This window comes from Temnothorax longispinosus, chromosome 10, assembly GCF_030848805.1.
Source record: "Temnothorax longispinosus isolate EJ_2023e chromosome 10, Tlon_JGU_v1, whole genome shotgun sequence".
Lineage (NCBI taxonomy): Eukaryota > Metazoa > Arthropoda > Insecta > Hymenoptera > Formicidae > Temnothorax > Temnothorax longispinosus.
This window is the reverse complement of record NC_092367.1, coordinates 14,521,977-14,544,355: the sequence shown is the minus strand read 5'-3', so window position 1 is coordinate 14,544,355 and position 22,379 is coordinate 14,521,977. Positions and strand designations below refer to the sequence as shown.

General features: G+C 32.4%; 1 protein-coding gene and 3 long non-coding RNA genes across 6 annotated transcripts; 2 read left to right on the top strand and 2 right to left on the bottom strand.

The window, feature by feature from the left end:
* Positions 1–6,533: 6,533 nt before the first annotated feature.
* Positions 6,534–15,123, bottom strand: LOC139820319 (retinol dehydrogenase 12-like). Of its 2 annotated transcripts, none has more exons than XM_071790486.1 (6): positions 14,872–15,123; positions 7,984–8,065; positions 7,571–7,878; positions 7,347–7,466; positions 6,928–7,135; positions 6,534–6,773 (listed from the first exon to the last, which is right to left on the bottom strand). In XM_071790486.1, the coding sequence occupies exons 1-6, from the start codon at positions 14,987–14,989 to the stop codon at positions 6,707–6,709; spliced, it is 903 nt and encodes a 300-aa protein (XP_071646587.1). In that variant the 5' UTR covers positions 14,990–15,123; the 3' UTR covers positions 6,534–6,706. The 2 variants fall into 2 exon arrangements, with proteins under 2 accessions (XP_071646587.1, XP_071646586.1); XM_071790485.1 differs by having other exon boundaries at positions 6,534–6,804; positions 14,872–15,122.
* Positions 8,617–12,378, top strand: LOC139820320 (uncharacterized). Of its 2 annotated transcripts, XR_011733942.1 has the most exons (4): positions 8,617–9,735; positions 9,811–10,625; positions 11,383–12,061; positions 12,175–12,378. It is a non-coding gene; the product is annotated as an uncharacterized lncRNA (long non-coding RNA). The 2 variants fall into 2 exon arrangements; XR_011733941.1 differs by having other exon boundaries at positions 9,811–12,061.
* On the bottom strand, positions 12,565–14,249 carry LOC139820321 (uncharacterized). The gene is made up of 2 exons (XR_011733943.1): positions 14,111–14,249; positions 12,565–14,000 (listed from the first exon to the last, which is right to left on the bottom strand). It is a non-coding gene; the product is annotated as an uncharacterized lncRNA (long non-coding RNA).
* A 589-nt stretch (positions 15,124–15,712) lies between the features above and the next one.
* Positions 15,713–20,687, top strand: LOC139820605 (uncharacterized). The gene is made up of 4 exons (XR_011734037.1): positions 15,713–17,985; positions 18,184–18,309; positions 18,429–18,765; positions 19,023–20,687. It is a non-coding gene; the product is annotated as an uncharacterized lncRNA (long non-coding RNA).
* The last annotated feature ends 1,692 nt before the right edge of the window (positions 20,688–22,379 follow it).

The following is a 22,379-nucleotide window of genomic DNA, read 5'->3' as shown; positions in this document are numbered from 1 at the left end:
TTTATAATTATTTAAAAGAGTTCAAGAAATTGAAATGTGATACATTAATTACTATCCGGATCTACCATAGACTTAGGAGACCAATACTAAGACTAAGTCTAGACTAAGTGGGATCGACATCTTTATGATCGAGTGAAAAAAAAGTGCCACAAAAAAATTCCGCAAAGAATCATGCTAATTTATCAATAAGTATTATTTTCCCGAATTACATCCAGAAAAGCTAATGTTTCTTGATTATTTAAGATTTATTATGTTACATGATAAGCTTATAAACTAGATTACAATACAATATTTAATTGAAAATGATTTATTAATAACAAATTGAAAGAACGGGGCTAGCAAACAGAGCTAGGAATGCTTGAGTTGATTCGCTATTAATTTTCTATTTAATTGATAATAATATAGGCATTGATATATCGAACTATATGATATACTTCCGCGCGTGACGTGGACTTAAAATCTAGTGTATTATAAATTAGTATAGTAAGAACAAACGTTTTGACTTTTAATATGGTCATCACCATTTTGCATCGGTTTTCATTCATTTTGTTTTCGTGACAAGAATCGAAGAAAGAAAATCGCGTGATCAAGTAAAAGATCTATCTAAGCAGGCTTTTCATAAAAGATTATCAAAGTCAGGACTAACAATATCCTTCGACAATAATTATTACAAAAATCACAAAGAAATAGAAGCGTATTTATAGATCAAATACTGTAAATATAATTCTTAAACGATAAAATCATAATATATTATAATATGATGTAATTTATATAAACAACTTGATATGCTGTATTTTACATAATTCTTTCATGCTTTTGCAAAATATTAACGACACTTTCAATTTGTGCGTCAAAATTAAAAGTCATACAATTTATTTAATTTATTGATCCTTATCATAGCAATGTCAAATAATTAATGCAATGACAAATGATAAATACTATACAATGGAACAACTTTATATAATAATAAGAGATAATAAAAGAACGAGAATGTTTCACTTCTTGGAAGGAAAAAAAAACGATCTGTCCATTATTAGGAATTATCTGGACATTTTTCATAGTTTTCGATTTTTGAATTTAAGGCATATGAATTAAATAATAAAATATTTAATATTGTTTGCACAAGCTCGCGCACAAGCCTGAACTCTAGAATTAGATGAGGAAGGAACAAATAATAAAGAATCCGTTTATTGAGAGAGAGATTGCGTTTAGTAATTTATGTAATTTGAAATGGCTCGATTGGGCAGAACTATACAAAGAATACCAACATTTGTTGCATAGGAGAAGGGAAACTGCCCGAAAACCTTCCCAGTATTCGTGAACAAATTATTACATAGATTATATAAAATACAATGAAAATACAATAAATGTATAAAACACATAAAAGAAACAAATCAATAGTTATTGTAGTACAGTCCTTTCCTTTTATTTATGACAAAATAAAATTGCATTCACTGATGCATTTCTTTGTTATGTAATCAGGTTCATTATCAAGGAAATATTTATAATATGTAAGCTCATAATTTCTATTGACGTAGTCAAAATAAAACAGATCACGTAATATCAAGAAAGGACTGTTCAATTAGTAAAGCAAATCAATCAGAATACAAAATTCACTTTAAACATAATTGAAATAGAAAATGAAATAATGTATCAATCTTTGAATTCTTAATAATAATTAATTTTCATTAGCCTTTTACGATTTACCATATATAGACAGTTTGTTCTCGAACGAATAACTCATTTTCAGCAAAATCATGTATTCAGTAAAAGAAAATAAAGTATAAGAATTTCTCAATTTCTCATATTCATACCCCAGTAAAACAGGTACGTCGCATCTGCGTCGAATCTACGTAATACGTGGATGGAGATTCATCCACGAGTTATCCACGTAGATTCAACGTTTCTTTTTCATCGTCAAAATCGAAAAACCTTATTCGCGTGGATTCAACGTTTCTTTTCTATCGCTAAAATCGAAGTACCTTATCCACGTAGATTCAACGTTTCTTATCCATCGCCAAAATCGAAGTACCTTATCCGCGTGGATTCAACGTTTCTTTTCCATCGCCAAAATCGAAGTACCTTATCCGCGTGGATTCACCGTTTCTTTTTCATTGCCAAAATCGAAGTACCTTATCCGCGTGGATTCAACGTTTCTTTTCCATCGATAAAATCAAAGTATCTCATCCGCGTAGTATCAATGTAGATTTTGCGTAGATATTTTCACTGTTCTACTGACAGATAATTTATCAATCTCAGGAGACATTGATGTTGTCAATCGCAATTAATATAGCTAAATGGAACGTTTTAATGAATAATTAATGAAAATGATAGTAAGACATTTTAAAATTAAAGAATTTTATTATGTCGTAAAAATACAAAAGTTATGTGTTATAATAATAATCAGTTTTTAAACTGAATTTGTTTCTTAAGATGATTTTTAAAAAATTATATATTTGCGCTGGTTATGACATATGTAGACTATATATAACACTTACATCAAATTAAGAAGTAGTCTACCACGTAAGGCAGTTGGCTCACGATCCAGAGGTCCCGAGTTCAAATCTCACCAAGGTAAGTGTGTTTTTATATGTGTTTTTAAATTCGAGAAAATATTTATAATCATAGACTGCATCTTAAAAAACAAATTTAGTTATAAAATAGTAATAAAATTTCGATTAAACTAATTTTTTTATGCCGGGTGAATATCGGAAATCAGTGTCCTCTAGTATTAAGAGGTTTTTTTTGGGTGAGTATAATTCAATACTATGCACCAGTAGTCTCTGTGTAATAAATTACTACCAGTAATCCAGTACTGCCCAGTACTCGCCAAAATATTAAGACGTGAAACTTTCACGTAAATTCCACGTCGAATCGATGATCTCATCCACGTGGATCCGACTACCGTTTTTAAGCAGATGATCCACTCGATTGTCTACGTGAATTCTACGTCGCTGGTCCACATGAAAGAAACGTGGATTCCACGTTCCTGTTTTACTGGGGTTGGCCTTTGGTTTTCGATTGACACATTAATTCACTTTAGTATGAACATAACATTCAATAATTCAGAATTCGCAAAATACTTAGTAGAATAATTATCAAGTTAATGAGAAATAAAGTTTATAGCAACGCACGGAATTAGTCACTCGATAGTTTTATCACAACGCAAGAAACGATTAATATAATTTGCAATGAACGTATTCTCATTTCATATGTAATACAAATAAAAGTACACAATGTTCGCAGATTAACGTAATAAACTATAAGAGATATTATCTGGTCAATGAGAAAGAAACAATCGCACAAAGAAGAAATAAAGTTTTTCTTTTTACTTGTCACGAAAATGGTTGCAACCGAACGATTAATTATTTACTTTACTTTAGACTGAGCTCAGTGTTACGATTTAACTGGATATGTAAGCTTAATGAAAGATTAATTAATCGGGGATTCCTTGTAAAGCATTAGACGGGATCTAATGTAAAAGAATCGGGGATTCTTTGTAATGTTAGACGGGAGTCTAACTGTCTCTCTCGTACAAATTAAAGGCGGTACCTTATAATTGCGGATTTGATTACAGTTCTGGTTGGAAATTGCAATGATCAAATCAAAAAGACGGTGTCTCGAACGTTCCTGAAAATGGCTTCCTTCCTTCGTTCCACGTGCCGGCCTGGCTTGCCGGGACGGATATCCCTGGATTCCTCTCGGTGACGATCGCAGTTTAACGTATTGTTACGTCCAGCGGACTCTACGATATCCCTTTTTCGCGGGAATTCTTATGCGGCTAAGATAGCCCTAAGATTAGAATAAACAAGCCAAGTACGGACGGTTATCGATCGGGGTGAGGTTAGATCTCCTCGCATTTCTTTTTTTTATGATCAAACTACCCATTTGCTTGGGCAACTAAAAGCACCCTCTCAGATAATAAATTACTAACAGACGGGGGATATGGTGACCAGATTCTCGTCAACCTCGTAAGGCCCATAACTATAAATCCGGCGACACGACGCGCAGAAAGGAGCCTTAACTTCAGACGAGGGATGATGGGGATCTGTATTACATCTCGCGACTCACTCAAAACTGGCCGTGCTATGTTCCGACAAACAGAAACGAAACCTAATACGTGCTTTTAGAAATCTTAAGAGGACGTGGCGGAAGTTTCTGTTTGCAATAAAACTACACTTAAAATTGAGAAGTATGGATCGTCTGTCAGCATAGAAACGGGGTCGCGAGATAAGTAAGGAACCCTAATAAAAGAGAAATCGGCGATAGCCGAAAAACAAATGCGTCACTGAAAAGAACCGATGGGTTACACCCCCAATAAGACAGTGGGGCCTTAAGAGGGGGGTTACCAATGGAAAACTAGAAAAATCGATAACCGTCTCTAGCTTTTTAGGATAGGCGTAAACTCAAATCTACCTCTTGGGCAAGAAACATCTCGCCCAATAAGAATTTCCTTAAATAACAATTAGAAACATCCCGCCAACCAGAAATCCTTTAAACGAAAACCAGACACATCCCACACGAAATCCACCCCTTCCATCCTTCGAACCTTCCTATAAAAATCGCGACTTTGTGCAGTTGGAGGCACTTCTGATCCAGTCCGAGACGTCTTAAAATTATATTTACCAGCCGTACTTGTCAACTATCATCCAGCTGTATTCCTCAAGTGAAACTAGATTTCTGTCGGGTCGCGAGTCGATTCTGTGCGCGTCAAGACACATCACAGAACCGAGCCGAACCTACTTCCGGAAGAATCCGGCCCAGTCACCTCAGAGATTCCCCAATCACAACCGTCAACAGTAAGTCCGAGATACCCTCTCGGTTATCTATATACATCCCTACAGTATACATATATATATGTGTGAATACCATACTTGAGAACACGTATATATATTTATATATAAGTATAAAATCGTCTTTAAATCTCCCTCTTTTTTCGAAATCAAAATCACAAAATAATTTTAGTGAAGTCAAAAATTCACCGCCGCAAGTTTTTGGGGATAACTATCCGAAATCGGCTATTTCGGAACAGGCGCGCCCGCATAGTGGAGCAACAGCTCTTAGCCTCATTTCTAAGACGCGAACAGTCTCCGCATATCGAACTCGCTATCCCCGATTCTCCCTCTTCCCGATCTCCCTCATCTGCCCGTTGTTCCCTTGCGTATCGGGTGTTCCCCGATACCCCAGAATCTTCCCCCCTTTTTGAACCTTCCTACTCTCCAGTTCCTTCCGAGGAACTCGCGGAGTTCCGGGAGAGATCACCCTGCAACTTCTCCCCTGTTCCTTTCGACGGAATTCCTTCCCCCTCTAGTTCCACCACCCTTTATCGTGACAGATCACCCTCTCCCTCCTTTTCCGACTCGAGTATCGAAGTACTCGAGGAATCCTCCCCGCGTTCCCCATCCCCTACTATAGAAATAGTATATGAATGTATAAATTTATAACTATCCGTTAACCAATCATCGTATCGTAATCATAGCCTTTTACGTAATCATAAATTTATAAATTTAAATATTTTATTCCAATAACTATGTTACCAAATTTGAACCCTCGTTTTTACTCACATACATAGTCAGCACTTATTCTTCCCAATCTACTCACCAAATGTATCGTTGACGAGCAGAGTATCTATCTTTATAAAAATCCTCCCCGATCTTCCGAATTTGTACCAGGACAAATGTCAACACACACGCCCACACACCACACTTCCACGAATTATTATATACAACGTATATTACAATAATGATTCTTTAATTTGTAATAATATTTGTTCTATTCCTTTACAATAAATGTTGTAATTATTTGATTAAAATAAACTCAATGTTTACTCATTTATAAATAAAACCTCGCCCCTCACTACCTCTCTAAATCGCACAAGGTCCGATCCCCGGTAATAGGGATATTATCCTTGACCGAAAACAGGACCGCGAGTGCACGAAAACTCTCAGTAGGCGTAATAGCGTCCCTTCTGGACGTTGACCCACGACTAGAGTTTTCCGAAAGGTGCATTCGACTCGAGGCACGCGCCCTTTCAGCGTGAACCCGAGATACCATAGAGATCTCGTTACGTCTTCCTTTACCCCCTCCCTCGGATACCCTTTCCTTCGCTATCCGTCGAACCAATGTACCTAAATTCCGGGGTCCTGACGTAACAGTATCTTTCGTTGATTAAGATATTCGAAGTAATTAATTTACTACGACACAAGTAGAGGCAGATCACAACTTAACGACTCGATTCTCAAAGGATGACGCAATTATATATCGAACTTAGCTACAACGCACGATGTATCGTGCACGAGATCTGAGTAACGAATGCTCGCTCGCCCGGGCTGCGCGCCCCTCCTAACATGCTCAAGCATGCGCGGTACACGTGCGCCTCGCCGCCTGGGACGCAACGTTGTCGGCGCCGCTTGCGCGCCTTTTCAAAGGCCTTCGTAGAATGCGCGGCTTGACCTATCATATTACAATCGCCACTGATGGCCGCAAAAAGGATAACACAATCTCTCTCTCTCTTTCTCTTTCAACTTTAAACAAATATAAATCTATATTTTTTATTTGCAATTGTTTTATTAACACTTTATTTGTTAAAAATAAAAACATAAAACATTATTTAGTAAAAATTTTCATGATATTCTCTTAAGACTAAAGAAATTTTATTAAAGCATTTGACGTGAAACGGTTTCTAAAAACGTGGTAAAATCTTCTTCTAGTTCCAGATGCAAAAGACGACAGGATACATTCCACAATTTTTCGGCGTACTGACGATTATTTGCCTTCAGATATGTAGTAGCAACGCCGCAGTCTCTATATATATATATATATATATATATATATATATATATATATATATATATATAAAACAATGCAATGTTATTATGTAATATTCTGTATAAAAGTAAGTTTGTATAGTATGTAGTATATTCTTACGAGTAATAAAGACCGCTCTCATTAGCCGTCTTTTCGTCCACGGAACAATATATTGTAGTTTGCGCTCCTTGTTCAACATTTTTAAAAAACAATCGTCCCAAAGTAAAACAAAAATTTGGTAATACTGCATTATTAACATTCCATAATACTTCAGTCGGTATAATACCAGGATGTACACAGTACACATTTATTCCGTGAATATTTGCCTCTGAAAATCAAAACTTGCTTAACTTTTTATACTCTGTATAACTATTTACAACTATATTTTGTACAACTAAAGTCTATCTTGTGTGGATTTTTCTTTATTACGTATAACAAACCGTAAACAATTAATTAATAATTGTTAAATATTAATAAGCCACTATTGAATAAATGTAACCTATTCTAATTGATAACGTCTTTTTTGCATGATGGCATACTTCTCAATCGATCAACGAGCTCCTTAGTGAACAGAATGTTTGCTAGTTTGCTTCGTGCATAACTTTTAAATAGTGCATAAGATCTCTCCAGATTAATGTCATCGAAATCTATGTCAGCAACTATAATAGAATGATTTTGTTATAGTTGTACTTCAAACAAAAGCCGGGTATGTACAAAAGACATTTTAGTTTATTTCTAAAGTCACCATAATCACTTTACATACAAATATATGCAATTGATGAGACATTGATTATTCTGCAACTGGGAGAAGACGATTGCATTTTTGGTAGTAACAAAAGTGTCAAAAGAAAATGGCCAAGATGGTTGACTTGTAATGTCGTCTCAATTCCATCTTCTGTCTTCTCGTACGGAGACGCAGCAGCCATACCGGCATTATTTATGAGTATGTGAATAGCTGCTTCGTTTGTCAGCAAATTCTTAGCACAATCTTTCACGCTTTTAAAACTGCGTAGATCCAGAAAATAAATCGCAAGCTCACCCACATTATTTTTATATTTATCCTTTTTCATCCTAAAAGTAACCATTGATTTACAGACCACATCGTCATTTTCTCCATCATAAAAAAATTTAAATTTAATTGCTTTTCTTATGATATATCTAAGTTTATATATTTACCATGAAGGTGGGTTGCTCTTTATATCTTCAACTGCTTCATTTGTCTTTTCCATATTTCTACAAGCCAGAATTACTCTAGCGCCTAAATGCATACGTTATTTATACAAATGTGTTTAAGAGCTAGTATACTTTTTAATTGTAGAGTCATAAAAAATTTTATAGATTTATGAGTGAAACAAAGATAATTGATACTGTATAAAAGCTCAGTATATCAAATATTAGAATTAAACATTGATATTTGATTGGTTTCATAAGTCCACATTTTCTGGGAGATATTTGAACTTCTTATCACAACATGCTCTTTGCCAGAAAAAAGGCACGGTCATTAGCCTTACGGACAGAGTCTTTAGATTGTCACACCCTGAATTTCAACAAAAAAACTTGGAATCAATAGTTCGTATTTTAATAAAAAATTGCTACCCGTTAGATTTTATTTTTAAAGTCATGTACGAACGCCTGAGGTATCTTTTTGCAAACCTCCATGTAAATGCAAGGGAAAAGACGGTTAATAGGGGTCCATTTTTTGTGATACCATCCCAGGTAGCAAACACAAGTCATTTTGACGTCAAATTTTGGTCCTTTACTAACCATTCCTGACGTCACTAACTGGCGGCATAATGACGTTAAAATGACGGTCTAATGTCACAGACAATTGACGTCATCGCGGATACGTTATTTTGACGTCATTTTCTGACGTCTTATTGACGGAAAAAATAGGTCCATTGTACAACATACCGGTTTCCAGAAATGTTTTTTATGAAATTAAAATTTTAAAATGTTTACTTGATAAACGTTTATCAAAAAATGTTCTTTTTCTTTATCTAAGATAAAAAAAGCTTTTTTAACTGTTTCGTTACATGCTATGTGCGTATATCCGCTCTCAAGGCGGTCACCTATCCTAGTACAGTACCGCGCCCGAGTCGCTTGACTTCGATGATCCAGCCCAGTAAGCAAGGAACATTAAATTAACGTTTAAAAATATTGACTTTATGTGTATTTTTTAAACGTTTTTGAATAATATTATACACATATTTAAAAAATATTATTTCGTAATATGATTTTTCTGAATGTTGTTAAAATATTTTAAAAACGTTACAGAAAATATTTTTCAAATGTTACTCTGACATTTATTTGAGATTAATGCAACAGTTCAAAATTCCTTGTAATTTGGACTTGGAAATAACGTTGGTAGTATATTAATTTTCTGTTGTTAGAATGTTATTGTTTTATATTGTGCCCAACGCTCATCGCGACAGCCATGATGCGTACATTTACGTACGATGCGTGAGTGCGTATACACATGTGTGGATCGAGCAGTGCGGAGTGCTCTTTATTTACAGTATATTTATATATAAGTAACTATTATATTCTAAAAGTTGTATATTAATAATAAGAACTCAATTAACCATATGTGCTATGAATAGTAGCTGATATGATGATCTATATAACCTATAATTTAGGTTAACTACAAATAACGTTCTTTGGGTATCGGTAGAAACTATATAGTGGAATTATTTGCTATTTTCTTGCAATTTACTGCCGATTATTTTCAGCTGTTTGAGTGCGTCGAGATCATGAGCAAACGCACGCTTGTTGCGACAGCCAATCGGAAGCAGTAATAGTTCTGGAGACTGTAGTCGCATTATCTTACATATACGTATGATGTGTGAGTGTGTCATATATACGTACGTTTGTGCTTGTGCGCTTGTGCGCTGTCGAGCGCTTTTAATTGTATACAACATTTTTATATGGGTAAGTAATTATTATATTCTAAATCTTGCATATTAATGATAAGAACCCTGCAATTATCTAATGTGCTGTAAATAGGTAGCTGGTGATTCAAGATCTATTTTTCGACCTATATAAGAGAGAAATTTGCAGAAGAAAAAAAATATACCAAAGTATTAATAAGGATCGAACATATTCTTGATGTACTCGGGCCGCGAGGCTGAGCAATATTCTAAGGAAAGTATTGTACAAGATACAAAGATTGGACAATATCTCATCCCTTTATCTTCCATTGACAATTTGAAGATATGCTAAAAACTGATCAAGAAGCTTTCATGCAAGTTGTAAGTAAAGCTGCTTATCACAATTATAATTAATTCTATAAACATTTACAAATAACATTCCCGGTTAGTATAATAGTTACATAATCGTAGTAGATATAAATTTACACAATAAAATCTGCAGACTTTGAAAATTTAAGAATTAAGAGAAAAGACTGTAAGAGATATCTTCTCTCCCTCCCTCTCTCTCTCCCTTTTTCTCCCTTTCTCTCCAAGAGTAGTAAATATAATATTTGCAATTTAGAGTCTGTTTATGTTCTAAACTCAGAGTTACAAACTTATTCTATGTCTTACATGATACGCGCACGCTATATAGATTAACCTTTTACGATTGGTGGAAATATAAATCACTAGCATGAGACTTTCACTTCTATATATTTTTATGTTTCCGGACGTTGCTTCCGCCTTCTTCTTGCAAGACTTTTCGTTATTTTCCGTTGAACGTGCAAAACAGCGACCTATTGTATTATCTTTCATCGTAATAAATCAGTTGGAAAAAATAAACTCGATTATTCTGCGCCATCAGAGTCGACAAAGAGATCACCAGGACTTGTAATTTTTACCGATTTTTTGGTATTATTTTCAATGTAGTGCCTATAGCAAAGATCTCGGCAAAGATAGTAATTGCGCATTATCTGTATCTACTATGTTTATAGTTATTTTGATTGTGGCGTAACATACAGACAAAATCATCCAAACGTCATATCAAATAAGTACTAACGCATTCATACTACATTGTTCAAGTCTTTTATGCATATATGGATCTTCTATATATAAATGTGTGTTGCTTTGTTTTACCATATTTAGCAGAAAACTTTATTTATATATAAAAATCTTCTTGCAAACTTTTCATATATTTTTAAGCTTTGAAATTTTTAAATCATTTTTGTAATATATTGAGCAAATGCTCTAATTGATTTACACCTATTTTTATTATGTAAAAGCATTTGTAATTCTATGCAACCAATACGATATATGTAAACTTTCTAAAAGAAGGTAGAATTTTGTCGGTAAAGTTTTCAAATATGGTATGTCCTTCAAAAATCAAAATGTATTTGTATTAATCTCCATAATGTATTCAACTGTATATTTTATGTATAAAACGATCAAATAGAATCTTGAGGAGGAGCACTCAATGCGTTCAAAACCAAAAATGGTTACTCTGACTCTTAATCTTACAAACTTATATCTATAATATATGTCCTTTAATATGTTCTATAATATCCTATAATATGTGTGTTATTATATTTTAAAAGTCTTCTGAATTATTTTCCTTGCAATTTATAATAATAAACTGCATTATATAGAATTACAAGTATAAATTTTTCAGGTGAACAAGGTTATGTTAATTGGAGGGAAACATGAAAAGAATTTTATTAGAAGTTTGAGGGCTACATTTTCTGATGACTTAGCCTCCATGTGTTCATGAACTGGCCAAAAAAATAATTATAAAATTGGAGATACGCGCACACACACACACACACACACACACACACACACACACACACACACACACACACACACACACACACACACACACACACACACACACACAATTCTGAGCATTAAAAATAAGTAATTTTTTAAGAAATGTATATATTACTTGCAGTATTAAATGCTATTTTTTATGTCTCAGAATTTATTAAAATTGTCTCCTTATTTTTTGTAGCAATCATCGTTAAAAAGCAGGACACACATACACGTTAAAAATTCTTACAAAATAAAAGAAAAATATATATATCCATAAACTAATATTTTTGATCGATTTAGTATATATGTAAACTATTCCGGAAACTTTTGTGTTATTTCAATAATTATCATAAGTTTTAATTGCCGTTAAATTAACATTATTTATTTCTTTCATCTAACAATAAACTGTATTGAATTTTTCTTATTTCAGAAGTTTTTAGAGCAATATTCCCTCGGAATACAGAAAAAGATTTTCAACACTTTGTAATGGAGTGGTTCAGATTCGCAAACGTCCGTAAGGAAAAAAAAACATTAAAAAGGTAATGTAATGTATTTCGGTATATACTCTCTATAAAATAAAATTATTATAGTTTGCCGCGTTATAATTTATAAGTAGCTTTTTCACTAATTTAATTCTACTTTTATTTTTCAGGAAGTGATAAATATATTATCTTACTTGCGTGGCTCCGCGCGAGTGATTATTATAGTAACAAATTTTTTTATTTGAAAGATGAGTTTTATCCCAAAACCTTACGCTAGGATCAGTGATCTTCACCAAAGATATTATTGTGATAAACTGAAAACTGTAATATATGGTATATATTATTTTTATATAAATAAAACTTTTTTATGATAATTAGTGAATTATTCCCTAATGCAGATTGGTATATAACAGGCCTGGGCAACTTCGAGCTCCGGAGCCACGACACTCCCCTACTTTCCGTGGATAGAAAAGAAGTGTCGTGGTTCTGGAGCTCAAAGTTGTCCAAGCCTGGTCTATAAAAAAGCAATCTAAATAATAATTAGATAATAAATATTGAGATATTTTATTACTATTGCATATTTATTGAAAACATGTTGCCTGTAATAGAAATAAAACATCAATAAGAACTTTAAATAAATGTTAGAATTAACATTACGGTAATCTTAATATAATATTGTAATAAAGTTGATAGTACGTTTAAATTTTTATCTCAAAAACATTACAGGAATGATAGAAAAACCTTAACGCAATGTTATTTGCAACGTTATGGCACTCCCATTTCAACATTACTGAAATTTCGGAATCGTGGTCAAAGTATGTTCATAATGATGTTCTATACAACATTAAGAACTACATATTTAACAACATTACAAGTTCTAGAATATCGTTGCAATAACATTGTAATAATGGTTTTTTGCTTACTGGGAGTGGACAGTGACGATCTTCTCACCCTGATGCTTCCTTATTAACTGTACTTGTCTATAACAGGTACATTAAAGTGTTCAAAAATCTTGTAATGATAATCTTCTTGATAGCTATAACACTGCATGAAATAGTTATCATAAAACTATAATCACACGCAACTACATCCACTTATACCATAAATTCGCCACTTCAATCATAAAGTTGCGAAACAAACACATATTGTAGTTAATTTTGTGGTTTTTATTTTATTATTACTTTATTATACAATATTAAGAAGTAAAAATAGTTATATTACAAAAAGACCTTATTTGGACGACTTTAAGACGTCTTTAAAATGACGTTTTTAGATGGTCTAAGAAATGACGTCTTATAAACGTCCATTATTAGTCGCCGATGTCATAGACCAAAAATGACTAAAAATAGACGTTATAATGACGTTATGGAATAACGTCAGTATAATGTCATTTTTAAAGACATAGTCGCTTTTTGGTCATTTGACGTCATTTGTACAAACACGACTAGTATTTGACGTCAAAATGACTTGTGTTTGCTACCTGGGATATGTCCCCACATTAACAGAAAAATACAGAAATATCACGAGAGATCTTGAATTAAAGCTATCGTACGTGAGCACAAACAAATTAAATAAATTCATTAAAGTACATAAGGATGTTCTTCCTAATTCGTCAGCTAGGAACGTAGTATACCAAATTAACTGTAAAAACTGTGATGCATCCTATGTTGGACAGACCGGTAGACAACTGCATACGAGAATAAAAGAGCATGAATCTCACATAAGGAGGAATGGTAGTTGTCATTCAGTGGTGACGGACCATAGGGTTGAATGTAATCACGATTTTATTTGGAATAATGTGAAGATCTTAGATAGGGAACGGTTTCTAAATAAAAGATTAATATCTGAAATGATTTACATCAAAAAACAAACGAACGGTATAAATTTGCAAACGGACACGGAGAATTTGCCTGAAATGTATATAAATGTTATTGAAGGTCTTGCAAAAATATAAAAACATTGTTGTTCTTGTTCGTCATATTTCCCCTTCCATGTACTCGTGGACAGAAAGGTTGTCCGACTTATACACCCGTATTCATACTATGAATACGGCTTAAAGTCGGACAACCTTTCGGACAACCTTTCTGTCCGCGTTCTGTCCGCGACTATACAGCAATGATATTGTAAGAGCGGTTGTGTCATTGTTCGTCTAAGCGTTGACGAGACACAGTCCGTTCCTTTGCTGTCACGGATAGTCGTGCAAGGAGAATAACTGCGATGTGACGAATGACTGCACTATCTGTAAGTAGTGTTACGCATCGCATAACATGTTGTATGCATACAGTCCTGGGGTAGTTGTCACTCTGAGTATCTGTATAGGTATCTTTTCCATCGAATCATGACTGATTATCTGCAAACGAATTTCCTGGCGCTCAAACCAGGAAATCACACACTAAGATACCTGGGAAGGCTTCGGAGTGTGCATCTGCCCAAAGGACTATTAGGAGGAATTGATTCGTCGAATAGGCTTACGGAAAAGGAAAAGAAAGGCCCTATTTAGATTTAGTACTATGTAATGTGTAGACAACGCGCTGAGGATGACCCAAAAAAAGGGTCAAAACGTACGTAATTTTGTAATTGACACTATTGACATATAATAAATTTTAGTGATTGTAATCACGCTTGGCTCTTATTGCCTGTTTAATTCTAATAAAAGATAATTGAAAAAAACTTAATATTCTAGTAAAGAAATATGAATATAGTGTTTTCATGAAGTATTGTTAGATAACAGTATGGTTGTATAACAATGACATTTGGCACTGTTATCTCTTAACGAATAACAAAAATTTATATTTTATTAATCCTATATAATATCTACTTAAGTTTAAAATTTAAGATAATTTAAATTATTATTTCAGTAAAATCACCTCTTGTATATAAATCTCTGGCAGTCTCCTTGCCGATACCACTACTTGCTCCTGTTATCACAACAGTTTTGCCGTCAAGACGTGCTTTGCTCATACACATTTCATTAAAGAACCACATTTTATAGTGCTTCTTTATCCACGACGTCAACAATATGCGATTGACTATTTCTATTGGAATTCACTCACTATCGATTTCACTGAAAATGCTATATTCGGTTGAACGCGATTGTTTATTGAATAGTCACAGACTTTGTCTTCGTGTTCTTATATAGGCTATAGCTTTAATTGTTATGTAGATATTTATGCAATCTGTTTTTACGTCATTAATTTTTGTTAAGTATAAGCTAATAGCTAATAGCTAATAGCTTATACTTAACAAAAAATAATGACGTAAAAACAGATTGCATAAATATCTACATAACAATATCTGCATAAATAATTTCGAAATCGTGATGCACATCCCAATTAGCAGACGTTTTTTAAATGTTTATTTTTTATATTTATTTTTTATTAATTATACATTGTACAATTTATTGTAAAAATAATATTTATTTAATGTTCATTAAATATCTATTTTAAATTAATTATTTATTTAAAATAATGATTTAAAGAAAATATTTATTTAATGTTTATTTAATATTTGTTTTACATTAATAATTTATTTGCAATAATGATTTGAAGAAACATTAATTTAACATTAATTCGACATTAATTTAACATTTATTTTACATTAATTATTCATTTGCAATAATTATTTGAAAAAACATGTATTTAACACTTATTCAATATTAATTTAATATTTATGTTACATTAATTATTCATTTGCAATAATGATTTGAGGAAACATTTATTTAACACTTATTTGACATTAATTTAATACAAATTTTAAATTAATTATTTATTTGCAATAATGATTAGAAAAAACTTGTACTTAACATTTATTGCATATTAATTTAATATTTATGTTATATTAATTATGTTAAAAATATCACGTGATGCGAGATGTCGAGGAGTGAAGGGAGGTCGAGCGAGCGTTACTAGAGGCCCTCTAAGCGTTACGTGAAGTATTCGAGTGACCGGCTCGTTGGCATGGAAATAACAACGTTCGAGTTTTACACTTTAAAAAACAACTTTTCCGGCTGTTGCTACAACATTAATATTTTGACAAACTGCATATAACGTAACAAAATTATTTTAACAGACGTTTTAAACACATTTATTATATAGATTTTAAAATATTTCCCGTGGTTTCCTGGGTAAATGACCATTATTTCCTTCTTATTTCAATGTCAAATAATAAGGTGGAAAAAAATGTTTCACAGGTTTTCATCAGGGCACAAAACGGCCACTTTTACACTCTCTCTTTTCTTAAGTCTATAATAAAATAATCTTGATATTATCCTTTTATAACTTTCTAGAAAGATTTAGATAGTTTATGACAATCTCACAATATTCTTGATTCAACAACGGATCTGAAGGAAATCTTATTTTACTCTTGCAAAAAAAGAATTTGTGGAGATTGTCAGGAATCTTATTTATTCTTTCAAGTTCCTTTTTGTGATAGAATAAAAAGTAAAGGTTTTTATGAGCAAAAACACAGATATTATTTGGTAACCTTTTTATTCATAGATCAGATCCGCCGCAAGAAATAATCAGATCCATCACAGGCACGAACATGTTACTCGCGTATGGCTGATGACAAAGAACGAGACGTCTGTCGTAGCATAGATATTAATTAAGGCAAAGAAAAACGTAATGCGTAAAAGGCTATTGTATAGCTTTTCATGACTTACGTTTTTACTTATCTGCCTTACGTTATGTCCTCGACTACGACGTAGATGTAAACACTTATGCTTTGTTCTCGATCAATATAGCGTATCACGTTTTATTGACGTCGACAAAAGACAGTAGCACACATCGGTCTCGCGTCAAATATTATTGTGGCACTAACATCGCGAGTTATAACATTACGTGAAAATGATTCAGTCTAAACGCAAAAATATATAAGTTTAAGAGAGAAGAGAATAGGAATTATTGATTTAACCCTTAACTAGCACGCGGGGTGTCAAACACCCAAAAACGAATTTCATCGTCAAGTTTAGGCATCTTACAGTAAAATTAATTATCCCTGACTTAAACATCAAATAAAAATGAGTTTTCTTATAAAAATCAAGATTTTAATTCAGGAAAAGAGGCATAGGCGATCATGAAAATAAATACCTTTTTATAAATACCCACTACAATCATAATTTTTTTCGTTAAGTACTCTATCTCAAGAACATCGTGTTAAATTTTTATCAAAAAATATTTATTTTTGACTGAGATATGATTTTTTTAGCAAAACAAGCCATTTTTCATAACACATTTATTTCAAGACTAAAAATTTCATAGTTTAGGCTAATGGGTATCATTTTCCAGTGTTTAATGTATGTACTTGATTTTTTCAAGCCTATTGGAGCCTCCATTTCGCCGTACCCAACGTTCAAAGTGTGTGGGGTGTACAACACTCCGTGTGCAGATAACGTTCGATCGCGGACGTGTCCTAACTCCTAGTTAAGGGTTAATCTCAATATCGTTTTATTTTTATACTACTTCAGGTTGTGATAAGATTAAACATGTCAAGTATATTTTTTGTCTTATCGGAAGTTTTTTCTGAGAAGGTATAAATCATTATAAGTAAACTTTGTGATGTTTATGTAATCATGCGATTTATGCAATACAGTAGCAAATACAAGTTATTAATGTCTATTTCTTTTATTCAAATTTCAATAAAATTTCTTTGTCTGCAAGATTTTAACGGGTGTTACGAGAAAATATGTTTACCGAACTAAATTGAATTAATTATCATTATTCTAAATTACAATGAAAATAAATTTTAAGTAGAATTATGAAATGTTTGAGAAACCTGTGAGTATCTCGGAAACAATATCGGAACGTGATGTATATTTGTAAATGATCGTTATTCAAATTTGTAATCCATAGCTTTTTAACCGAGTAAAAAAAAATACCCAATTTCCGCAAAAAAATCGTACCTATCATAGGCGATTAAGGCGATCTTGATATACAGAAGACTTCGGATTGTCAGAAAATGACAAGAACATACTGATAAATCAGGTAATTCAGATTATCAATATCATTAAATTGTCTATACTACTACATTCTAATACAATAAATAATGTATTGCATATATATATATTTATAAAAGCATTACATTTTACATATATTTAATTATAATTATCGATGCAATTAGAAATAAATTGTGCACCTTTTTTTAAATATCTTTCTTACTTAAAGCATGTATATTTATTATAGGTGTCCATAATTTTTCACGTGGCAGCAAATGTACGGTTCATCGAGAACATCAAAACTTCTACGATAATAAACGTTAATGCTACCGCTACCATCTTAAAATTTGCTAAGCACATGCTAAATTTAAAAGTAATTTCTTTTATCTAATATGTGTTCTAGTAATAATAATTGGCAAACATTATTTATATTTTGCATTTTTACTAATTTTAAAAGAGAAACATAAATTACGCTTAATGTTTATCTTGCAGTCATTTATTCACGTGTCAACAGCTTATGCGAACTGCCATGTGAGGAAACATATCGAAGAGCGGTTCTACTCATATCCTATTAATCACAAAAACTTTATCACGTTCACACGTAACTTACACGAGAACATAATTGAGGATAAAATATCTAGATAATTTTTTGTGATGCTTAATATAATAAAATAATTAAATGTATATTAATAAAAAAAGATAATCTATCGTTTGGGTAGAATCAGTTCACAATGGCCGAATACATATACATTCACGAAAGCGATTGCGGAACGACTTCTCAGAGACGAAAGCGGAAATTTGCCAGTAGGAATATTTCGACCTGAAATAGGTAACAGAATAATTATAAAAAATAGCAATTTTTTTTGCTAAAGAATTTATTAAATAATATTTATATTTTATTATTTTCAATTGATTTGCATAATTATGTGCTATAAAATTCTATAATTGTAAAATAATAATAAACAATCGCGGATGTGTGTGTGTGTGTGTGTGTGTGTGTGTGTGTGTGTGTATGTCGTGTTTAGCTAACAATAAGTTTGATTCTCGCGAATCTACATAACCAGAAATAATTAAGATTTCTTTCAGTTTTATTTAGCGCCGAGCAACCACTTGTCGGATGGATATAGATAATATGTATGGGCCACAAGATGTCACGGTGTCTTCGGTACTTGGTATCACAAGATTTCTTTCTTGTAATCCCGATGTTAAGGCAAATATAGTGCCCATCAATTTCACGGTAAGTGCTTTGATCGCTAGTGCGTGGAACGTCTATAATCAGGTATGATGAGATATTTAACCAACATCTAATTTATATAAAATTTTACTTCTATTATTTTTTAGAACATCAGATTAGAACATCAGTTAATGGCATGATAATGGTTTAACTTTATAAATTGTTTAGATTATCTTTTAAACATAATTTTTAATGACCTATTATACATTATATATATTATTTCTTAATGCTTGTTACAAACTAACATCATGAAGATATAACAATTACCTAAATATGAAAGGTAACATATCGAAATAGCAAAAGAATTAGTATTCAGTTGCTATTATCATTTACCTGAATATTAGAAAAATATTATATAATAAAACTATTCCAAAATACTATAGTTTGTGGGAAGGAAAGCATATTTTTAAATAGCATGATACACTCGGGCGAATATGTGTATTTAAATATATTAGTTTACAATATTAGGTATTACCATAATCACAAAACATCAGCATATGATTATAAATGACTCTGATATGTAAAGAAGTATAATGTACAACATAATTATGTTTAAATAATTTTACTTTGTAGGAGAGGCAAGGATACATTAATTTATAATTTCGTGTCACCAATCGATGGACCTACTTAAAATGAATCCCGTAATGCATTTGTCGACACAAATAAGATGTACCCCTTGATGCCATATATTTTCCCTTTATAGTTTACGTCCAACATAAAATACTACATAGAATTTGCGTTTGGCTCGGTCATTTCCTCCCGGCTTTACTTACAAATGCTGTAAGCATCAGTAAGCGCATAAAATGTCTTTCAATTCAGGTAATTATCACAGATATAATCGCCATGACGCAAAATCTCTTTTTTTACGAGCAAAATTATTATTTCAATGAATTATTCAGATACATTCTTAATACATATTAATACATTCTCATCTGATCCACGCGTATTTGATAGCGATAAAAATAACACAAGCCCACAAATAAAAAAAAGTTGTCTGCGCCATGGACTAGACCATGGTATTCCCATGTATTTTCGCCTGCTGAAACCAAATATGACCTCAGTTTTGCCCCTACACGTCAGAATTTTTTTCTAAAGCCAAAAACAGAGTAAAAAACGTGTGTGAAGTTGGCTCCGCACTTTTTGAATTCTGTATTTTTAATAATTGTGCTACATTGTACTACGTTTGTGCTGTATTGTGCCGCAAACTGCAACTCTGTAACTCAAAGCGTACTCGAGAAAATTAAAAAATACAAAATTTTTGATAGCCCCGCACTTTTTAAATTTTTAGTTTTTTTTTATTGTGCCGTATTGTGCTACATTTGTGCTGACTTGTGCCGCAAATGCGAGATTGATAACTTCAATAACAATTAAGAAAAAAAAATAAAAACAAAATTATACTAGCCCCGCATTTTTCCCGAAATAAACCCAATTTTTTTTGGTTGATAGGTAGTAATTTGTGCCACATTGTGCCGTTGGAATAAACTCGATATCTCTTTTCATTTGGCAGATAAAAAATATTAAAACTCAAAAACAAAATAACAAATAATTATTTTTAAAACGCATTTACCGAACTTTTGTAAGCTGTGCTGAGTTTCGCTAGATGAATACAACAAATAAATGGCCAGAAATGCATAGAAAGTTGTAAGGGTTGAAAATAATGGGCTAAGGGAGGGGGGAAATAAGGGTGAGAAAAAACTTTACATTTTTAAAATTTGTAAAATTGTGCCGGGTTGTGCTCGGTGAGTACAATAACTTTTCCTAATGACAAAATGTCCACAAATCGTTAGTTTACGCAGCACAAGTATCTAAAGAAAGCAGTTTTGTGCTCGACTAGCACAATTCAGCACAAGTCGCAAAATTTCATTCCCTGTCACGGTTCAAAAGTTATAGCGGTTTGAAAATTGTAATTCCTATATAAAAAATGCTTTCTTTAGATGAGTGTGCTGCGAAAACTAACGATTTGCGGACATTTTGTCATTATAATAAGTTATTGTACTCGTTTAGCACAATCCGGCACAATTTTAAAAAATTTGAAAAAAAAAAAACCCCCATCCCCTTTGGCTCATTATTTTTAACCCCTGCAACTTTCGATTCTTTTCTACCCGTTTTCTTGTTGTGCTCGACTAGCACAATTCAGCACAAGTCGCAAAATTTAATTCCCTATTACGGTTCAAAAGTTATAGCGGTTTGAAAATTGTAATTTCTAAAAACTGCTTTCTTTAGATGATTGTGCTGCAAAAACTAACGATTTGCAGATATTTTGTCATTATAATAAGTTATTGTACTCGTTTAGCACAATCCGGCACAATTTTAAAAAATTTGAAAGAAAGAAATTTTTTTCTCACCTCCATCCCCTTTGGCTCATTATTTTTAACCTCTGCAACTTTCGATTCTTTTCTAGCCGTTTTCTTGTTGTGCTCGACTAGCACAATTCAGCACAAGTCGCAAAATTTCATTTCCTGTCACGGTTCAAAAGTTATAGCAGTTTTAAAATTGTAATTCCTAAAAACTGCTTTTTTTAGATGATTGTGCTGCAAAAACTAACGATTTGCGGACATTTTGTCATTATGATAATTTATTGTACTCGTTTAGCACAATCCGGTACAATTTTAAAAAATTTGAAAAAAAGACAACTTTCGATTCTTTTCTAGCCGTTTTCTTGTTGTGCTCGACTAGTTTCATTTCACACCTCTACCAATAATGTACAGTCGTGGACAGAAAGGTTGTCCGGTTTGGTTAGGACGAGTTTTGGGACGCACCCAATTTAGAAGTGGATAAGCACCAACGCACACGGCGTGCGCAGTAACTCACTTCAAGAGCAGACAAACGAGATGTCAAGCACATTAAATATTTGTATAAATAGTGTCAAATAATTTAAAATATTAAAAGAAATTATTATTACGGACATGTATATAGCTGGGACTGCAGTATATATTGCTGCAAACGTGAAGAAGAAGAAGAATGTAAGCAGAGAATGGTAATAAATCGTCAAAAACCAATTTTATTAACGAAATATAAGAAAGGTTAAGTAGAGTAATTAGTTAATTCTTTCGAATTTAAGTAAAAAAGTTAACAATGTTAATAACTTTAATACTTTAAATTTAATTAGCTTAATTAATTTAAAAGGAGTTAATTTTTAATATTAACTAATTATTTTAAAAACACAAAGTAAAACTCTTATATTAACTTCTTTCCTAAGTTACAAATTT

Excerpts from the sequence above, each read along its gene's own strand:
- LOC139820319 (XM_071790485.1), bottom strand. The coding sequence starts at position 14,989 with ATGTGGTTCTTTAATGAAATGTGTATGAGCAAAGCACGTCTTGACGGC. Across the intron at positions 7,879-7,983 it reads AAGAGCAACCCACCTTCATG|GATGAAAAAGGATAAATATA; the intron begins GTAAATATATAA and ends GGTTACTTTTAG. Across the intron at positions 7,467-7,570 it reads CTCATCAATTGCATATATTT|TTGCTGACATAGATTTCGAT; the intron begins GTATGTAAAGTG and ends ATTCTATTATAG.